Genomic DNA, 21138 nt, shown 5'->3' with positions numbered 1-21138 from the left:
GCTGAGGCACGAGAATCGCTTGAAACCAGGAGGCGGAGGTTGCAGTGAGCCAAGATCACGCCAGTGCACTCCATCCAGCCTCCGTGACAGAGCGAGACTGTCTCAAAAACTAGTAAGTACTACAAAAAGGAATAAAGCACAAGAAGGGGAGGGGCATTTCAGACAAGATGGAAGGTGCCATCGAGGTAGAGACCACAAGAAGCGCTTTTCAGCTGACTGACAGGACACTGCATGAAGTGAACCTTATTCTGGTTCTGAGTCAGGTCTGGAAAACAGAAAGCACTGCACAGGGAAGGTAAACTTTAATGTCTTTTTTATTTTTTTTTTGAGACCAAGTTTCGCTCTTCTTGCCCAGGCTGGAGTGCAATGGAGCAATCTCGACTCACCGCAACCTCCGCCTTCCGGGTTCAAGTGATTCTCCTCCCTCAGCCTCCTGAGTAGCTGGGATTACAGGTACCCGTCACCATGCCTGGCTAATTTTTTTGTATTCTTAGTGGAGACGAGGTTTCACCATGTTGGTCAGGCTGATCTCGAACTCCTGACCTCAGGTGATCCACCCGCCTCAGACTCCCAAAGTGCTGGGATTACAGGCGTGAGCCACCGCACCGGCTAAACTTTGATTTCTAAGAAAAGCAAACTATTCTCTCTCTGTCCATATTAACTTAATAGATTTTGCAATTAACCACCTAGCTACTCTCAGCATGAAGGGCACAAGCATTCTGCCTCAGAGTAATAAGGTAATTGTGATCCTTTCCTGACTGAATCTTGTTTGCTAAGAAGCCTCATGGTTGCTGGAGAAAACTTAAAGTACTCAATAAACATTTGCTCTTTTTTTTTTTTTAGACAGGATCTGTCGGCCAGACTGGAGTACAATGGCATGAAGACGGCTCACTGCAACCTCCACCTCCCAGGCTCAAGGGATCCTCCTACCTTAGCCTCCTGAGTAGCTGGGACCACAGGTGTCAGCCACCATGTCCAGCTAATTTTTGTATTATTTTGGTAGAGATGGAGTTTTGCCATGATGGCCAGGCTGATGTTAAACTCCTGGGCTCAAGCAATCCTCCTACCTCAGCCTCCCAAAGTGCTGGGATTACAGGCATGAGCCACTGCGCCCAGCATTTTTTTTTTTTTTTTTAAGAGACCAGGTCTCACTCTGTTGCCAGGCTGAAGTACAGTGGTGTGATCATACCTCACTGCAGCCTCAACTTCTGGGTTCAAGCGATCCTAGTGCCTTAGCCTCCTGAGTTGCTGGGTCTACAAAGGCATGCCACTATGTCTTGCTAATTTTTAATTTTTTTTTTTTTTTTTTGAGACGGAGTCTCATTTTGTTGCCCACGCTGGAGTGCAGTGGCACCATCTCGGCTCACTGCAAGCTCCGCCTCCCGGGTTCACACCATTCTCCTGCCTCAGCCTCCTGAGTAGCTGGGACTACAGGCGCCCGCCACCACGCCCAGCTAATTTTTTGTATTTTTAGTAGAGACTGGGTTTCACCGTGTTAGCCAGGATGGTCTCGATCTCCTGACCTCGTGATCCGCCCGCCTCGGCCTCCCAAAGTGCTGGGATTACAGGCGTGAGTCACTGTGCCTGGCCTTTAATTTTTTTTAATATAGACAGGGTCTCACCATGTTGCCCGGTCTAGTCTCAAACTCCTAGCCTCAAGCAATCCTTCCACCTTGGCCTCCTGAAGTGCTGGGATTGCAGATGTAAGCCATGGCACCTGGCCTACTGACTTTTTTTTTTTTTTTTTTTTTTTTAAGACACATGGTCTCATTTTGTTGCCCAGGCTGGAGTGCAGTGGCATGATCTTAGCTCACTGCAACTTCCACCTCCCAGGCTCAAGCAATTCTCCTGCCTCACCCTCCCAGATAGCTGAGATTACAGGCGCCTGCCACCACGCCTGGCTAATTTTTATATTTTTAGTAGAGATGGGGTTTCAGTATGTTGGCGAGGCTGGTCTCGAATTCCTGACCTCAAGTGATCTGACTGCCTTGGCCTCCCAAAGTGCTGAGATTACAGGCGTGAACCACCATGCCCAGCCCCTAACTACTTATTACATATAGTAACAGACAATGCTCTAAGCACCTGACAATCCTAACAGTATCATGAAATATAGTGTTATTAAACCCATTTTTACAAATAGGAAAATAAGGCACAAAGGGGTTAAATAATTTGTCCAAAGTTGGCTGGACGCTGTGGCTCATGCCTGTAATCCCAGCACTTTGGGAGGGAGAGGCAGGCGGATCATGAGGTCAGGAGTTTGAGACCAGCCTAGCCAACATGGTGAAACCCCACCTCTACTAAAGATAAAAAAAATTAGCTGGGCATGGTGGCACGCACCTGTAATCTCAGCTACTCGGGAGGCTGAGGCAGGAGAATCACTCAAACCTGGGAGGCAGAGGTTGCCGTGAGCCAAGACAGCGCCACTGCACTCCAGCCTAGGCAACAGAGCAAGAGTCTGTCTCAGAAAAAAAAAAAAAAAATTGTCCAAAGTCACAGAGTTAGTAAGAGGCAAAGCCAGAATATACAGTCTCGGGTCTGGACTTGCTGATAACCAATATGCTCTACACTTTCACATCTGTGTTTCCCATCACAAATACTAGCTCTATCACAAAAATCTCCGTTTATACTTTGGTAATTTGTGATGTTGACTATTATTTACTGATGCTATTTTCAAGAATGTCATTAGATAGAAATACAAATATGCAACTGAGTAAAAAGCAGGACACAAGAAATCAACACAGACAGAAATTACACCTCTATAAAAAGTGTACATATAAACTCTACCAGGTGCCTGGAGCACAAAGACGGACAAAGCGAGTCCAGTCCCTGCCCTGAGAACCTTGGTCCAGTGGGCTCAGGGTGACGCTCATCAGGCAAACCGGCAACACAGGGAGGACGTGTGTGGGTACTGCAGATGCCCAGGCAGCAATCCAGAACCCACAACACTAAAGCCACTGAACATAGGCAAAAAATTTTTATTTAACATATCTATTTTACCTAAAGATTTAAGGATAACATCTTTCTGGACATGGCAGGGATCTATCTCAACCTCCACACAGCCAAAATAAAACTCATTATTCTCACAACCCTTTAAACTTACTCCTTTCTCAAGCAGTATCTTCTATCTTAAAGGAAAGGCAAGCCTGGCTGCTGAAGCAATAAACCTGTTATCCTCAATTCCAGCTATCTCCCTCCCTCCCTCCTTCCTTCCTCTCTCTCTCACACACACTTACATGTGCATGCACGCGAGCACTCCCTCACATGCACACACACGCACACATACACACACTCTCCATCCGATCGATTTACTGCTTTTCAACTGGATCTTTTTCTCTTCTTCAGGTCCTCAAGTCAAGCCTACAACAATTTGTTTCCTAACTGCTCTTCCTGTTTATTTTTAATCTCCCTTACTGCACCAACTATCTCTCCTCCAATAATTCTGGCTCTAGAATTATCTTTCTATCATACAAACCTGACTCTATCCCTCCACTTTTTAAAAACATTTGGTGGTTTCTGGCTGGGCATGGTGGCTCACACCTGTAATCCCAGCACTTTGGGAGGCCAAGGCAGACAGATCACCTGAGGTCAGGAGTTCAAGACCAGCCAGGCCAACATGGTGAAACCCCATCTCTAATAAAAATACAAAAATTAGCCGGGCATGGTGGCACACACCTGTAGTCCCAGCTACTCGGGAGGCTGAGGCAGAAGAATCGCTTGAACCTGGGAGGCAAAGGTTGCAGTGAGCCGAGATTGCACCACTGCACTCCAGCCTGGGGGACAGAGTGAGACTCCATCTCAAAATAAATAAATAAATAAAGTAAATAACCACAATAAAAACATTTGGTGGTTTCTGATCATCTCTACGGGATCAAGTCTAACTCTGTTACGGAACACACACACACACACACACACACACACACACACAGCTCTTCACAATGGCGTCCAACATGACCTTCCACATCATATCTTTCTTCATTCAACAAATATTTATTTAGCACCTACTATGTGTCAGTCACTGGGCTAAACGGCAGCGGTATAATGGGAAACAAAAAGAGAGAGCTCCTGCTCTCATGAAGCTCACAGTCTAGGACAAGAAACAGAAATCAACCAGTCACACAAACAAATGTTTAAGATTACAACTAGAACAATTACTGCAAAGACACTCCAAGTAAAATAATCTGAAATTAGACAGTGGCAATAGTTGTCTCGTGCATATACTGAAAACCAATGAACTGTACACATTAAAAGGTGAATTTTGTAGCACATGAATTATACCATATCCCACTCCCCAGAAAAAGACACGGCAGGGTGAGCACCTCTGATGGTGGAGTTGGCCAAGGTAGAGACAGTGAAAGCTTTCCAGAGGAAATAAGAGTTTACAAATAACGCTTCCTTCCTTCCTTCCTTTCTTTTTCTCTCTCTCTCTCTTTCTTTTCTTTCTTTCTTTCTTTCCCTCTCTGGCCCAGGCTACAATCTACTCGGCTTGCTGCTGCCTAGGACTGCCGGCACGCGCCACCGCTGCCTGCCTTTTCTCCTTTGGATGCAGGCACGCGTTCGCCATCTTGGCCACGCTGGTCGCCAGCTCCTGACGCCGAGTGCTCTGCCCACCTCAGCCTCCCGAGGTACTGGGACTACAGACGGAGTCTCGCTCACCCAGTGCTCGGTGTTGCCCGGGCTGGAGTGCGGTGGCGTGGTCTGGCCTCGCGGCAGCCTCTACCCTCCGGCCGCCTGCCTTGGCCTGCCAGGGTGCTGGGATTGCAGCCCCTGCCCGGCCGCCACCCCATCTGGAAGGTGGGGAGCGCCTCTGCCCGGCCGCCCCGTCTGGGAGGTGGGGAGCGCCTCTGCCCGGCCGCCCCGTCTGGGAGGTGAGGAGCGCCTCTGCCCGGCCGCCCCGTCTGGGAGGTGAGGAGCGCCTCTGCCCGGCCACCCACCGTCTGGGAAGTGAGGAGCGCCTCTGCCCGGCCGCCCCGTCCGGGAAGTGAGGAGCGCCTCTGCCCGGCCACCCACCGTCTGGGAAGTGAGGAGCGCCTCTGCCCGGCCACCCACTGTCTGGGAAGTGAGGAGCGCCTCTGCCCGGCCACCCATCGTCTGGGAAGTGAGGAGCGCCTCTGCCCAGCCTCCCATCGTCTGGGAGGAGAGGAGCGCCTCTGCCCGGCCGCCCCGTCCGGGAGGAAGTGAGGAGCGCCTCTGCCCGGCCGCCCCGTCTGGGAAGAAGTGAGGAGCGCCTCTGCCCGGCCGCCCCGTCTGGGAAGAAGTGAGGAGCGCCTCTGCCCGGCCGCCCCGTCCGGGAAGAAGTGAGGAGCGCCTCTGCCCGGGCGCCCCATCCGGGAAGAAGTGAGGAGCGCCTCTGCCCGGCCGCCCCATCCGGGAAGAAGTGAGGAGCGCCTCTGCCCGGCCGCCCCGTCTGGGAAGTGAGGAGCGCCTCTGCCCGGCCCCCATCGTCTGGGAAGTGAGGAGCGCCTCTGCCCGGCCGCCCCGTCTGGGAAGTGAGGAGCGCCTCTGCCCGGCCACCCACCGTCTGGGAAGTGAGGAGTGCCTCTGCCCGGCCTCCCATCGTCTGGGAGGTGAGGAGCGCCTCTGCCCGGCCTCCCATCGTCTGGGAGGAAGTGAGGAGCGCCTCTGCCCGGCCGCCCCGTCCGGGAAGAAGTGAGGAGCGCCTCTGCCCGGCCGCCCCGTCCGGGAAGAAGTGAGGAGCGCCTCTGCCCGGCCGCCCCGTCCGGGAAGAAGTGAGGAGCGCCTCTGCCCGGCCGCCCCGTCCGGGAAGAAGTGAGGAGCGCCTCTGCCCGGCCGCCCCGTCTGGGAAGTGAGGAGCGCCTCTGCCCGGCCGCCCCGTCCGGGAAGAAATGAGGAGCGCCTCTGCCCGGGCGCCCCATCCGGGAAGAAGTGAGGAGCGCCTCTGCCCGGGCGCCCCATCCGGGAAGAAGTGAGGAGTGCCTCTGCCCGGCCACCCCATCTGGGAAGAAGTGAGGAGCACCTCTGCCCGGCCACCCATCGTCTGGGAAGTGAGGAGCGCCTCTGCCCGGCCACCCACCGTCTGGGAAGTGAGGAGCGCCTCTGCCCGGCCGCCCGTCCGGGAAGAAGTGAGGAGCGCCTCTGCCCGGCCGCCCCGTCCGGGAAGAAGTGAGGAGCGCCTCTGCCCGGCCGCCCCGTCCGGGAAGAAGTGAGGAGCGCCTCTGCCCGGCCGCCCCGTCTGGGAGGTGAGGAGCGCCTCTGCCCGGCCACCCATCGTCTGGGAGGTGAGGAGCGCCTCTGCCTGGCCACCCATCGTCTGGGAGGTGAGGAGTGCCTCTGCCCGGCCACCCATCGTCTGGAAAGTGAGGAGCGCCTCTACCCGGCTGCCCCATCTGGGAAGTGAGGAGTGCCTCTGCCCGGCCACCCATCGTCTGGGAGGTGAGGAGCGCCTCTGCCCGGCCGCCCATCGTCTGGGAAGTGAGGAGTGCCTCTGCCCGGCCACCCATCGTCTGGGAAGTGGGGAGCGCCTCTGCCCAACCACCCATCGTCTGGGAAGTGAGGAGTGCCTCTGCCCGGCCTCCCATCGTCTGGGAGGAAGTGAGGAGCGTCTCTGCCTGGCTGCCCCGTCTGGGAAGTGAGGAGCCCCTCTGCCCGGCCGCCCCGTGTCTGGGTAGAAGTGAGGAGCTCCTCTGCCTGGCCGCTCCGTCTGGGAGGTCTACCACGGAGGCCAGAAGCAATGTGGGAGCTGGACGTGGTGGCTCACACCTGTGGTCCCGGCACTCTGGGGGGCGAGGCGGGTTGATCACTTCGGGCTAGGAGTTCGAGACCAGTCTGGCCAACTTGGCGAAACATGAAGAATACAACAGACAAACCAACCAACCAACTCAATGACAACAAAACAGGTCTACCCTGGAGTCATACTCTAATTTTTTCTATTTTCCTCCCTTTCTGATCCTTTATCCCACTTTCTTTTTCTTCCTCTTCCTTCTCCCTCTTCTTTGTCAAATAGAGGATTGAGTTATTATCACTGATCCATATAAAGTCCCTCTCTCATTTATTTTAACTCCCACCCCCATTTCTATTCCCCGACTTCCCATGTGCAACCTTCCTAATATGTTTGATACGCATCTTTTTGTTTGTATGTATTTTTAGAAAATGTTTATTGTTTTTGTATGCAAAAAAAATTAAAAAAAAAAAAAAGATGCATACCAAAACTATAGTAAAAACAATGAAAGAAAAAAAAAAAAAAAAAAGAGTTTACAAATAACATATTTACTAAGCATTTACTACATGCCAGGCAACTTTTCACTGTACTAATGCATCTGATCCTCCTACCAACAATGTAAGGTTACTATTATGCTCAACTCAGAGGTAAGTGAGGGGTCAAGTAACTTTAAGGTCAGAGCCCATAAATGGCAATGCCAGCATCCATATTTAAGCAGAATAAAGTGAGGGTCTGCACTCTTACCTGCTACAGTAAAGTCACCTAGGCAATGCCTATTACTCAGAACTACTTATGATGCAATAAACACAGACCACTGTGTTTCATTTCTTTTTCTTTTTTTCTTTGAGACGGAGTCTCGCTTTGTCACCCAGGCTGGAGTGCAGTGGCGCAATCTCAGCTCACTGCAACCTCTGCCTCCCAGGTTCAAGCGATTCTCCTGCCTCAGCCTCCCAAGTAGCTGTGACTACAGGCACGTGCTACCATACCCAGCTAATTTTTTGTATTTCTAGTAGAGATGGGATTTCACCGTGTTAGCCAGGATGGTCTTGATCTCCTAACCTTGTGATCTGCCCACCTCAGCCTCCCAAAGTGCTGGGATTACTGGCGTGAGCCACAGCACCCAGCCCACTGTGTTTCATTTCTGATAAAAGAAATCTCTCGCCGGGCACAGTGGCTCACGCCTGTAATCCCAGCACTTTGGGAGGTCGAGGCGGGCAGATCACCTGAGGTTGGGAATTTGAGACCAGCCTGACCAACATGGAGAAACCCTGTCTCCACTAAAAATACAAAATTAGCCGGGTGTGGTGGCGCATGCCTGTAATGCCAGCTACTCGAGAGGCTGAGTCAGAAGAACCCCTTGAACCTGGGAGGTGGAGGCTGTGGTGACCCGAGATCATGCCATGCACTCCAACCTGGGCAACAGGAGCAAAACTCTGCCTCAAAAAAAAAAAAAAAAAAAAAATCTTTGTATCCTTTTTGTCATTACAATAGCCTCTAAGGCCCTACAAGATCAATCTTACACTACTCTCTCCATCACCTGACTTCACCTCCTCCACTTTCCCCCTTACTCACTCCGCTCCAGCCACACAGGCCTACTTTCGTTTCTCCAGCATTCTGGGCATGCTCCTACCACATGGCCTTTGCATTCTCTTGAGTTACGATAATTACAATCACAACATGTGGCATAAATCATGATTCTGCTAAAACCTCATTAACATTTTCTCTAAACACATCAATAATGCCACTAACAAGATCTTGTACTGAACTGTACGCTAATATTTCAGATATCATTAATTTTAATAAAAACTACCTAATTTTTCCAGTCTTTATATTGTTCTATATGATACCACCAAAGATTTTTATTTTACAAAATCCAGTAACAGCAGCTTTTGCTTACCAATTAGTCTGAACAACAGTCATATAGCTATCTTTGCAGTGAAATAAAGCAAAGCAATCAAGCCAAGAAAGTGTCACAATAGAATCTGATTACCACCATTCCTGTTTAGCCCTAGAACCACAGTTTGTGAAATAACTATGACAACAGCATTTCAAGGCACCAAAATCCCACCACACTTTTGCTGAGAAAGTATTCTCCATCTGTGCAAACACATACAAATGCATGTTGACAACCAGTTACATAACTTCAATACAATAACCCAGTGATATTTTAAGTTTCTATTTTGCTAAAAATCCTAAGAAACTGTTAATCCTAAAACTGTTCAGAGTAGGATGCTGAGAAAGGAATGAAGAAAATACATTTAACACATTTACATTTAAAACTGAGTTGTCCCTAAACTCCAGGTGGAAAAAACTACCTCTTTTTGGCAGGGCGTGGTGGCTCACGCTTGTAATTCCAGCACTTTGGGAGGCCGAGGTGGGCAGATCATTTGAGGTCAGGAGTTTGAGACCAGCTTGGCCAACATGGTGAAACCCTGTCTCTCCTAAAAAATACAAAAATATTAGCTGGGTGTGGAAGCACACGCCTGTAAACCCAGCTGCTTGGGAGGACGAGGCAGGAGAATTGCTTGAACCCAGGAGGTGGAGGTTGCAGTAAGCCAAGATGGTACCACTGCACCCCAGCCTGGGCAACAGAAGGAAACCTCCTCTTAAAAAAAAAAAAAAGAAAGAACAGAACATTATTGTATATTTTGAAACAGCTAGGAGAGCCACTGAAATATTCCCAACACATAGAAATGGTAAGTGCTAAAAGCAATGGATATCCCAAATACCCTGACTTGATCATTACACATTCTATGCACATAACAAAATATCACATATACCTCAGAAACATATATAAACATATCAATTAAAAAATTTTTTTGCCAGGAGCAGTGGCTCACGCCTGTAATCCCAACACTTTGGGAAGCTGAGGCGGGCATATCACCTGAGGTTGGGAGTTCAAGACCTGCCTGACCAACATGGAGAAACCCCGTCTCTACTAAAAATACAAAATTAGCCAGGCATGGTGGTACATGCCTGTAATCCCAGCCACTCGGGAGGCTGAGGCAGAAGAATCACTTTATTTTTTTTTTTTTTTTTTTGAGACGGAGTCTTTCTCTGTCCCCCAGGCTGGAGTGCACTGGCACGATCTCGGCTCACTGCAAGCTCCACCTCTCGGGTTCACGCCATTCTCCTGCCTCAGCCTCCTGAGTAGCTGGGATTACAGGCGCCCGCCACCACGCCCAGCTAATTTTTTGTATTTTTAGTAGAGACGGGGTTTCACCGTGTTAGCCAGGATGGTCTCGATCTCCTGACCTCGTGATCCGCCCGCCTCGGCCTCCCAAAGTGCTGGGATTACAGGCTTGAGCCACCGCGCCCGGCCAGAAGAATCACTTTAACGCAGGAGGCGGAGGTTGCAGTGGGCCGAGATGGTGCCATTGCAGTCCAGCCTGGACAACGAGAGCAAAACTCTGTCTCAAAAAAAAAACTTTATTTTAGGCTGGGCGCGGTGGCTCAAGCCTGTAATCCCAGCACTCTGAGAGGCCGAGGCAGGCAGATCACTTGAAGTCAGGAGTTTATGACCAGCCTGGCCAACACGGTGAAACTCCATCTCTACTAAAAATACAAAAAAATTAGCCAGGCATGGTGGCGGGCGCCTGTAATCCCAGCTACTCAGGATGCCGCTGAGGTGGGAGAATCGCTTGAACCCTGCAGGCAGAGATTGCAGTGAGCCGAGATCACACCACTGCACTCCAGCCTGGGCGACAGATCAGGACTCCATCTCAAAAAGAAAAAAAAAGAAAAAAAAATTTTTTTTAATATTGTCTTTTGGTTTTTTAATATTGTCTTTGTTGTTTGTTTACTGAATTAGGCTGTAAAATCAAGCTTATCAAGTCACTTAATTCTTAATTAAAAAATAATAGCAAACATTTACTGAGCTCTTACTATCCGCTGTGTCATAAAAGATGCTTCGGAAATGAAAGAGTTTACTAGAAGCCAAAACAAGTGTCAAGTTGCCTCAACCTTTGATGAAGCGAATACGAATATTAGAGAACTTCATGCAAGTATCTGCTATAAATCGGCTACTGGACCAACCATAAATGCCTGAAAGTTACCACATCCAACTCATTCTACAGATGAGAAACTGAGGCCCGAAGAGATTAAGTCCAAAGGTCTTCACCAGCAAGTAGGAACAAGAACCCTATTTCCAGTTCAGGGTTTTGTTGTCAATTACGTGTTATTTGTTTATTTAAAAAAGAGAAAAACCTATTCTCATATCTCAAAATGTTTCTACATAGTTAGAAGAAAATGAATACCTAGAATAAGTAAATATTTAATGAAAGCTAAATATTAAAAACAAATTAATGTCATCCATACCCTGCAGTAAACATGCTGAAAGGGCTCCTAGGACAGAAATAAGCAGAATCATAGCCACACTTCACAGCGTCTAATAGGAGTTAGGTGCCCCAGCTGGGTGCGGTGGCTCACGCCTGTAATCCCAGCACTTTGGGAGGCCGAGGTGGGCGGATCACGAGGTCAGGAGACCGAGACCATCCTGGCTAACACGGTGAAACCCCATCTCTACTAAAAATACAAAAAATTAGCCGGGTGTGGTGGTGGGTGCCTGTAGTCCCAGCTACTAGGGAGGCTGAGGCAGGAGAATGGTGTGAACCCGGGAGGCGGAGCTTGCAGTGAGCCGAGATTGCACCACTGCACACCAGCCTGGGCAACAGAGCGAGACTCCGTCTCAAAAAAAAAAAAAAAAAAAAAAGAAGTTAGGTGCTCCATTGCTAACATCACCAAACACCACCACCAGAGTGCCTTCTTTTTTTTTTTTTTTTGAGATGGAGTCTTGCACTGTCACCCAGGCTGGAGTGCAGTGGCACTTCTCGGCTCACTGCAACCTCCGCCTCCCAGGTTCAGGCGTTTCTTCTGCCTCAGTCTCCTGAGTAGCTGGAACTATAGGCACCCTCCATCACACCTGGCTAATTTTTGTATTTTTAGTAGAGATGGGGTTTTACCATGTTGACCAGGCTGGTCTTGAATTCCTGACCTCAGGTGATCTGCCCATCTCAGCTTCCCAACGTGCTGGGATTACAGGCGTGAGCTACCACACCAAGCCCAGAGTACCTTCTTTATGAAGGGAAAACACTTCAGAGTTACAGAACACTTCTTGACTCGTCGATACTCTTTAGGAAAAGAAAAAGTATCCTGGCTGGGCACAGTGGCTCACACCTGTAATCCCAGCAGTTTGGGAGGCTGAGGCAGGTGGATCACCTGAGGTCAGGAGTTCAAGATCAGCCTGGCCAAACATGGGGAAATCCCACCTCTACTAAACACACTAAAATTAGCCAGGCGTGGTGGCATGCCCTTGTAATCCCAGCTCCGTGGGCGGCTGTGGTGGGAGAATTGCTTGAATCCAGGAGGCGGAGGTTGCAGTGAGCCAAGATCGCGCCACTGCACTCCAGCCTGGGCAACAGAGCGAGATCTTATCTGAAAACAAACAAAAGTATCTTTAGCAACATTCCCCAGATACATCCCATCTATGTATGAGAAGTTTTACTAACTACAAAACATCCACGCTCTTTCAAAAAGAAATAATGCTGAGCCGGGTGCGGTGGCCCACGCCTGTAATCCCAGTACTTTGGGAAGTTGAGGTGGGCAGATCACTGGAGGCCAGGAGTTCCAGACCAGCCTGGCCAACATGGCGAAACCCTGTCTCTACCAAGAATTAGAAAAAATTAGCCAGGCATGGTGGTGTGCATATGTAGTCCCAGCTACTGTGGAGGCTGGGGCACGAGAATCACTTGAACCCAGGAGGCAGAGGTTGCAGTAAGCTGAGATCCTGCCACTGCACTCCAGCCTGGGCGACAGAGCAAGACTCTGTCTCAAAAAAAATAAATAAATAAATTATGCTGAATCAAGGCAGTTTTCATCCTTTCTATAATCTAAATTGGGCTTTCCATTTTTACTAAAATTCTTACTTCTATCAAATTTGTAAATGCTTTCAGGGCCAGATCTTAGGGACTAACTGAAAAGTATTATTTAAATGGTACCATTTTTTCCTGGGAAAACATTTTTTAAATGTCATCCATTGATAAAAAGGTGAGTGACTACCAATAACAAAAACAAAATACTATTTTCATAAGGGAAAATTCCAAAATATAATTTAGTTTAAAAGTGGAAAGGCCGGTAGAGCGCAATAGCTCATGCCTGTTATCCCAGCATTTTGGGAGCCTGAGGCAGGCAGATCACAAGGTCAAGAGATCAAGACAATCCTGGCCAACATGGTGAAACCCCATCTCTACTAAAAATACAAAAATTAGCTGGGCGTGGTGGTGCGCGCCTGTAGTCTGAGCTACTTGGTAGGCTGAGGCAGAAGAATCACTTGAACTCAGGAGGCGGAGGTTGCAACGAGCCGAGGTCATGCCACTGCACTCCAGCGTGGCAACAGAGTGAGACTGCGTCTCAAAAAAAAAAAAAAGTGGAAAGGCCAGGTGCAGGGGCAGAGGGGTGGCTCACACCTGTAATCCCACCACTTTGGGATGCTGAGGTGGGCAGATCACTCAAGCTCAGAAATTCAAGACCAGCTTGAGCAACACGGTGAAACCCCATCTCTACTAAAAATACAAAAATTAGCCATTTGCCGTGGCGTATGTCTGTGGTCCCAGCTACTTGGGAGGCTGTGGCATGAGAATCACTTGAGCCTAGGAGGCAGAGGTTGCAGTAAGCTGAGATCGTACCATTGCACTCCAGCCTTGGCAACAGGAGTGAAACCCTGTCTCGAAAAATAAAAAAAAAAGTGGAAAGTCACGGCACTTTGTACGACAGCAAATAGAAGACTTCTACAGATTTGATTGTGTCAGATGAGAATTTGGCCAGACACTCTCATTTATTCCCAACAGCTGAGAGACTGGGCACTGTACTACACCATGTGATTAATTAAAAGTTACCACATGGCCAGGCACAGTGGCTCATGCCTGTAATCCCAGCACTTTGGGGGGCCAAGGAGGGCAGATCACCTGAGGTCATGAGTTCAAGGCCAGCCTGCCCAACATAGTGAAACCCTGTTTCTACAAAAATACAAAAATTAGCCAGGCAGGATAGAGGGTGCCTGTAATCCCAGCTACTCAGGAGGCTGAGGCAGGAGAATCGCTTGAACTCGGGAGGTGCAGGTTGTAGTGAGCCAAGATCGGGCCACTGCACTCCAGCCTAGGCAAGAGCAAGACTCTCTCAAAAAAAAAAAAAAAAAAAAAAAAAAGTTATCACAGGCCGGGCACAGTGGCTCACACTTGTAATCCCAGCACTCTTGGGAGGACAAAGTGGGCGGATCACTTGAGGTCAGGAGTTCAAGACCAGCCTGGCCAACATGGTGAAACCCAGTCCCTACAAAAATACAAAAATTAGCCGGGTGTGGTGGCGCACACCTGGTCCCAGCTACTCAGGAGGCTGGGGCAGAAGAATCTCTTGAACCTGGGAGGTGGAGGTTGCAGTGAGTCAAGATCATGCCACTGCACTCCAGCCTGGGCAACAGAGTAAGATTCTGTCACAGAATAAGAAAAAAAAAAAAGTTACCACAGACATTATATACTAATTGCCAATTTTCAAATAAAATAAAATATACTCTAAGCCTATGTCGTCCAATATGGTAGCCACTAACCACAAGTAGCTACTGAGCACTGGAAATGTGCTAGTCTGAACTGAGGTGTGCTGTAAAATGCAAACTGTCACCAGATTGACACCAGATTTCAAACACTTAGTACCAGAAAAAATGTAAAATATCTCCTTAGTGATTTTTTCATATTGATTACATGTTAAAATAATAATATTTTGCATATGCTAAGTTAATAAAAGGATACTGTTAAAATTAATACTTTTTCAACTTGTTTCATGTAGTTACCACAAAATTTAAAATTGCATTTGTGGCTTGCTTTGCATTTTTATTGGACAGTGCTGCTCTATACGAACTGCAAAATATGATCCAACGTTCCTTTGATTCATCATCATCATGATGAATACCAAATATACAATAAATCGAGAAAAATCTTATTTACATTTTTGGATACATAGTTTAAAATATTACCAAGTAAGAATGGCATTTCTGAAAACTCCTACTAAATTTACAACCAACTCCAACTGTGTTAATAGAAGAAGGACTCAGTCCTTCAAGTAGTATTTTTAGAGATCAAAAAGGAAATACAAAAGTAAAAGCCATAAATGAGAGTCTAAGAGAAATACCATCTGTTTCTAAAAGGCATTTTTAAACAAAAGCGGTGTTTTAAACAGATAACAGACCTGTTTTTTAAAAAAACAGTATTTTATTGTTTTGAGAAATTTGAAGAAATGTCCCAATTCCCAGCTAAACAAACTTCTTAAAAAAGAAACCTGTTAAGGTAGGAACTCAAAACTCTCATCACGTGGAATAGAGGTAAAATGTCTGAATGAATCATATGGAAAATGTAAGCCAAGTTTCTTAGCAGGATATTTATAATTAAACATTATACAATGATGAAGCCAGCCAAAATTTTTCTAGATATCCTTCAATGCCACCATAGTATGAATGCATCAATCAACTATTACAGGATTTAACTAAAACTACTTTCAAAATTCTGAAACACCATAATGCCTTTCATCAAAATCTAGCTAGTGAGAATTAGGGAGGGAAGTTTCCAAATGCCTTATCTTACAGAGATTAAAGTTAGAAATTGAAAATTCAAAGCCATATTAAGAATAATAAATATTTGTATGACATTCTGTTCAACAATCACTTTTGGACACATTATCCTATTTGATCCTCAGGACAGCGCTCAGATATTGGTATATTTTTATCCCTACTTTAGAGGTAATTCCAGGCTCAAAGACCTTGACTTCTTCAAGGTCACATAGCTAAAAAGTGGAAGAACCAGCGTTTCACCCCAGATCTTCTGATGTTCATCCAATTCTCTTTCCATTACAAGACAATTATTCATTTAAAACCAAATGTTTAGAAAGTCTGATACTAAAGAAAGACCTAAGGATCAAGTAGATCAAACCTCAAAACTTGGAAAACACTGAAAGCCGGCTATAAAACATGCTGGAATCCGTTAAAAACGGGGAGAAGAGATTATCAAGAGAAAGGAAATCAAAGAGGAAGAAGGGGGATCTAATCTAAATGTCCTTGGGTGCAGCATAGCAGAATGGCAATATTCAAGTAGAGAATGCAGAGAAACTGCACTTCCCTGTGAAATGTGATTTTCAACGTAGTATTGTAGGTTAAAAACATGACTGTGTTACTTTACTATAAATGTGTTTGAGAATTTTACTTACTATATAGGCGCTCAGAAAACCAATACCTCTCTAACTGGGTACGACCAGTCCCACATTTTTTTCATAAGTCATGATGCTTACCTCCTAAAAAGCCAATTTTTAAAAATCAGAATTCAGCATCCCCTCCTATTTAGATTACAGGTAAAGGGAAGGGTAGGTAGGACGATGGCAAATCTAATGGCCAATGTCTTTCTAGGCGGAAGCATCCTTAAGGGCAGGACAAAGGCACCACCACTACAAACGAACCTCCTTCAACCTTCAGAACACGGAGAACAAACCAGTTAAAGCAAAACGAACCAATATTGCAGATACGGGAAAAGGGAATTCCTAAGATGGCTCTCCAAATTCGTGCACTCGGCACCCTCCTCAGTACAACCGCGAAGGCTACGGGAATGCGGATGCCGAGTGTGGGAACTCCGGGCGCGAGTGCCCACCCCGCCGACTCCCAGGGCGACCCCGGGACGTTCGTTTCAGGCGGGTCACAGCTGTGCCACCCACGAGACCTGTGCCCCAGCGTCCGACCGCGCACCGCAGAGGACCGAGGAGATGACCGGCCCCAGATGCATCTGTTTTTCCCCGCGGCCGCGGAGGCCGAGCAGGAAGGGCCCGCAGGCGGCCCCGGCCCCGCGCTGACAGCCCGGCGCCGCCCCCACCTGCCCGCCCGGGGGGCGCCTCGGCCGGGCGCGCCCGCCCAGCCACTTCCTTCCCCGCCCGCCCGGCCTCGCACCGGCCCGCGGGGGCTGGGAGCCGCGGGAGGAAGGAGGTTTGGCCAGCGGCCCGCGGAGGAAGCCGCCGCCACCTCCCGCCCGCCCTCACCCACCGGCATCATCGCGGGGAGAGTCCGCGGCTCCCTCGGCCGCCGCCTGACAGGACGCTCCGCGCCGAGCTGTGCCTGCCGCTCCGGCCGCCTTCTAAGGCCGCGCTCCCGCCGCCGTGCTCTCCGGCCCGGCCGCGGCGAGGCGGCGGCTGCGGCGGGCTGCGGGGCTCTCGCCGGCCCTGTCGCGGCCGCCGGCGCGCTGCGTCGCTGTCCCGGGCACCCGACCGCCGCCGCCGCCTCACCCTCAGCCCCAGCCCGACCGCCTCCGGCCCACCCGCCCGGCTCGCTCTTCAGCCCCCGCAGGCCCCGCCCCCAGCGCGACGCCCCGCACGGGTCTCGTCGCCCCCTCTGATTGGCCCGGTGGGAGCGGGGGCGGGGAGTGGGGGGCGGGGCTTCCAGGCTCCGCCCGCTACCCTCGCTCTCAGCGGCGGCCAGGTGCGTGCGCGTCCGCGCTCTCGGCGGCGGGGGAGGGGCGGACGCGCAGTGGGCACCGGTGGCCACCCCCGCCCTTACGTGAGCCCCGACTAGGGGAGACCGCGGACGGTGGGAGGACGGAGGCCCGAGAGGGAAGGGCCGGCCCGGGTCCCCCAGCGGATCACGGCAAGGCCGGGACTCGAACCCGGGATCCCGGGGGCCGACTGTGGGCCGAGAGCGTCCCTGCGGCGACGGCGCGCGCCCGCGCTCTGACCGCGGCCTGACCCCCGGCTGCCGGCGCGCCGTGGGGCTGCGGCCCAGAGGCCGGTGGGAGGGGCGCGGGGGGGGGGGCCCCCGGAGCGAGCACGTGACCCGACGCCGCGCGCTCGGAACCAGCCCCGGCCCGACGCCCTTGGCCGGCACCTGCTTCTCCCCCACCCGCGTCTTCCGCGGCTCTCGGGGCCGCGCCCCCCGCCCTGGCTCGCGAGCCTTGGCCTTCTCCCAAGCGAGCTGCCGCCTAGAACCCCGCGCCCACCTGTGCCACCTGTGCCCACCTGCGCCAGCATCCCTCGAGGTCCAGCTCCAGCGTCCCCGGGGAGGGTCCGGTCCCAGTCTCCAGGGCCTGGGTCTCTCCCTGCAGCCCAGTCTCCAGAGGCGCCGCCCCCTCGGGCCTGAGCGCCTGAGTGACAGATCCCCGGGCAGGGCCCTGAGCAGACCCTCAGTAAAGGCTGCCAGGGGGGCAGGCACCCGCTCGGGGCCCCCCACATCGTGCCATTCGCTCGGACCGCGGCGGAGAGCAGACAGGGGGACTGAGGTGCTCCCCGCGGCAGCACCGGACTCCCACGGGCATCAGAAGGCAAGGCCTGCGGATGGCCCCAGACACAGAAGGCGTAAGCCGCCCTGGGAAGCGCCGGCCCGGTGGAGAAGGCCGCCGCGAGGTCAGGGTCAGTCTGGAGCCTGTCTGCTTCTCGGAGAGGCTTCTGGCTGCTGCAGAGTGGGGGCAGAGCAAGGGAGGAGGCCAGGGAGCTCCCACCAGCCCATTCCTGGGGAGCCACCCCTGTCCCTCAGAGGCCACGGGGGCTCGTGTTTGAGAGTGTGGACTTTCCAGTTAGACAGACTTGGTTCAGCACCGCCTCCGCCACACCCTCGCCTGGGATCCTAAACAAGCTGCATCTTCTCTGCATCGTAGTGTGCTTGTCTCTGTGATGGGAGAGTGTAGGGATAATAGTGCCTGCCTCGTGTGTGGGGGCTTTTTCGAATGCGAGGGATGGAAAGCTCTCAGCACAATTTGTGGCACGTGGTAGCTGTTCCATAAATAGCATTCTGTAGTTGGGCCGTGATTAGCAAGGAGGCTTAGTCTACAGACGTCCTTGGGACTTTTAAACTTATCCACACCTGGGCATGAATGGCTAATTACACCCCTCTTCTGGGTGTTTGGAGAGAAGAGGAGGCTCTAGATAATGAGTGATCCTAGGCTGAAAGTCAGAGACATACTTAAGTTCTAATTCTAGCTGCTCTGCTTCTGACCTCCTGTGGGGCCTTAAGGCAACTTGCACTCCTTCTCTGGGCCTTGGTTTCCCCAGCTTTGACAGCTGATATCCCTGAGTCAGGAAGGAGTACTTGTGGCCCACGAAGCCTGACAAACGACAGGTTTTGCCAAGGCTATTCAGAGAGGTGCCCCCCGGGGTAAGGTGATCCAAATGAGCCTGCTCTCCCAGGAAGGGGAGCATTGGCACAAGGGCCCCCCTCTTGCCTGCAGGACCTGTGGGCACAGACAGTGGCAGCTACCGTGCCTCACACCAAAGCCTCCTATATCCTCCAGGCAAGGGTCCATTTGAGGCAGGCTGGTCAGCTCCCCGTCAAGTCTTTCTCGCTGGTCCCCGTCCTCCTCTCCACCCAGCCTGCCACCTCCAGGCATCGGCCCATCACCTCCCACCTGGACCAAGCTGATTCATTATAAGCCCACTGCTCTAGTCTCCACGCCCCCACCATTCCCCACAAGCCCCTGCCCTCCATCTTCCTGGAGTACACACGGCCCAACCCTGTAAAGCCCTTCTGTGTCTCTCCATTACACAGAGCAAAGTTCACAAGCCGCCCATCAGGAATCGCCATTAATGTTGGGGTGCAGGCCGGGTGCCGTGGCTCACGCCTGTAATCCCAGCACTTTGGGAGGCCGAGGCGGGCGGATCACGAGGTCAGGAGATCGAGACCATCCTGGCTAACATGGTGAAACCGCGTCTCTACTAAAAATACAAAAAATTAGCCGGGCGAGGTGGTGGGTGCCTGTAGTCCCAGCTACTCTGGAGGCTGAGGCAGGAGAATGGCGTGAACCCCAGGGGGCGGAGCCTGCAGTGAGCCGAGATCGCGCCACTGCACTCCAGCCTGTGCGACAGCGAGACTCCGTCTCAAAAAAATAAAAAATGTTGGGGTGCAGTGGCTCACGCCTGTAATTCTACCACTTTGGGAGGCCAAGATGGGAGGATTGCTTGAGGCCAGGAGTTCGAGACCAGCCTGGTCAACACAATGAGATCCTCCCATCTCTAAAAAAAAAAAAAAAGGAATCACCACTAATGATGGGATATAGGCATTAAGGTTATGGAAGAAGATGTCCATGTTTTTTAGAGATGCATCCTAGCATATGTAAGGGGTCTGCAATTCATTTAAAAACAATTCAGCCAGAGGGAAAGAGAGCCAAGCAGTTAGGAATAGCTGAAACATACGTGGCAAATTCTTGATAACATTTGAACCCGGATGGTGGGTATGTTGGGGTGCATTGTACTTTATACTCTATGTTTGAAATATTTTATGTTAAAAATGATTAAAGGGGCCGGGCGTGGTGGCTCACACCTGTAATCCCAGCACTTTGGGAGGCCGAGGCAGATGGATCATGAGGTCAAGAGATCAAGACCATCCTGGCCAACATGGTAAAACCCTGTCTCTACTAAAAATACAAAAATTAACCGGGCGTGGTGGCGAGCACCTGTAGTCCCAGCTACTTAGGAGGCTGAGGCAGGAGAATCACTTGAACCCGGCAGGCAGAGATTGCAGTGAGCCGAGATTGTGCCACTGCACTCCAGCCCGGCAACAAATCGAGACTCCGTCTCAAAAAAAAAAAAAAAAAGATTAAAGGAGCTGGGCTCTGCTTGTAATCCCAGCACTTTGGGAGGCCAAGGCGGGTGGATCACTTGAGGTCAAGAGTTCAAGACCAACCTTGCCAACACGGTGAAACCCCATCTCTACTAAAATACAAAATGAACTAGGCGTGGTGGCATATGCCTGTAATCCCAGCTACTCGGGAGGCTGAGGCTGGTCCAAATCGCTTAACCCAGGAGGCAGAGGTTACAGTGAGCCGAGATTGCGGCACTGCACTCCAACCTGGGAGACAGAGCAAGACTCCATCTCAAAATAAATAAATAAAAGCAAGGCATGGTGGTGCTCACTTGTAGTCCCGGCTCCTCAGGAGGCTGAGGCAACAGGTTCACTTGAGCCCGGGAGATGGAAGCTGCAGTGAGCCAAGATCATGCCACTGCACTCTAGCCTGGGCAACATAGAGAGACCCTGCCTCAGGGAAAAAAAAAAAAAAAAAATTAGGCCGGGCGCGGTGGCTCACGCTTGTAATCCCAGCACTTTGGGAGGCCGAGGCGGGCGGATCATGAGGTCAGGAGATCGAGACCACGGTGAAACCCTGTCTCTACTAAAAATACAAAAAATTAGCCGGGCGTGGTGGCGGGCGCCTGTAGTCCCAGCTACTCGGAGAGGCTGAGGCAGGAGAATGGCGTGAACCCAGGAGGCGGAGCTTGCAGTGAGCCGAGATTGCGCCACTGCACTCCAGCCTGGGCCACAGAGCTAGACTCCGTCTCAAAAAAAAAAAAAAAAAAAAAAAAAAAAGATTAAAGGCTGTAGATTAAAGGCTGGGCACGGTGGCTTAAGCCTGTGATCCCAGCACTTTGGGAGGCCAAGGCGGGCGGATCACCTGAGGTCAGGA

General features: G+C 50.8%; 1 protein-coding gene across 4 annotated transcripts in view; it reads right to left on the bottom strand.

The window, feature by feature from the left end:
- PPP1R13B (protein phosphatase 1 regulatory subunit 13B) overlaps positions 1–17882 on the bottom strand; it is a 121492-nt gene extending 103610 nt beyond the window's left edge. For 2 of the 4 annotated variants that reach the window (XR_008659305.2, XM_055288004.2), the window contains exon 1: positions 17708–17882. Coding sequence is in view for 3 of the 4 variants with exons in the window: in XM_055288004.2 (XP_055143979.1) it covers positions 17708–17719 (12 nt within the window). In the remaining variant the exon portion in view is untranslated. Of the gene's footprint in view, positions 1–16742; positions 17017–17707 lie in introns of those variants that run through there. The other 2 variants (XM_055288005.2, XM_063643828.1) reach the window with 1 other exon arrangement.
- Between the last annotated feature and the right edge of the window lie 3256 nt (positions 17883–21138).

Source organism: Symphalangus syndactylus, chromosome 8, assembly GCF_028878055.3.
Source record: "Symphalangus syndactylus isolate Jambi chromosome 8, NHGRI_mSymSyn1-v2.1_pri, whole genome shotgun sequence".
NCBI lineage: Eukaryota > Metazoa > Chordata > Mammalia > Primates > Hylobatidae > Symphalangus > Symphalangus syndactylus.
Note: the sequence above shows the minus strand (reverse complement) of the source record. Positions and strands in the feature narration are given on the sequence as shown.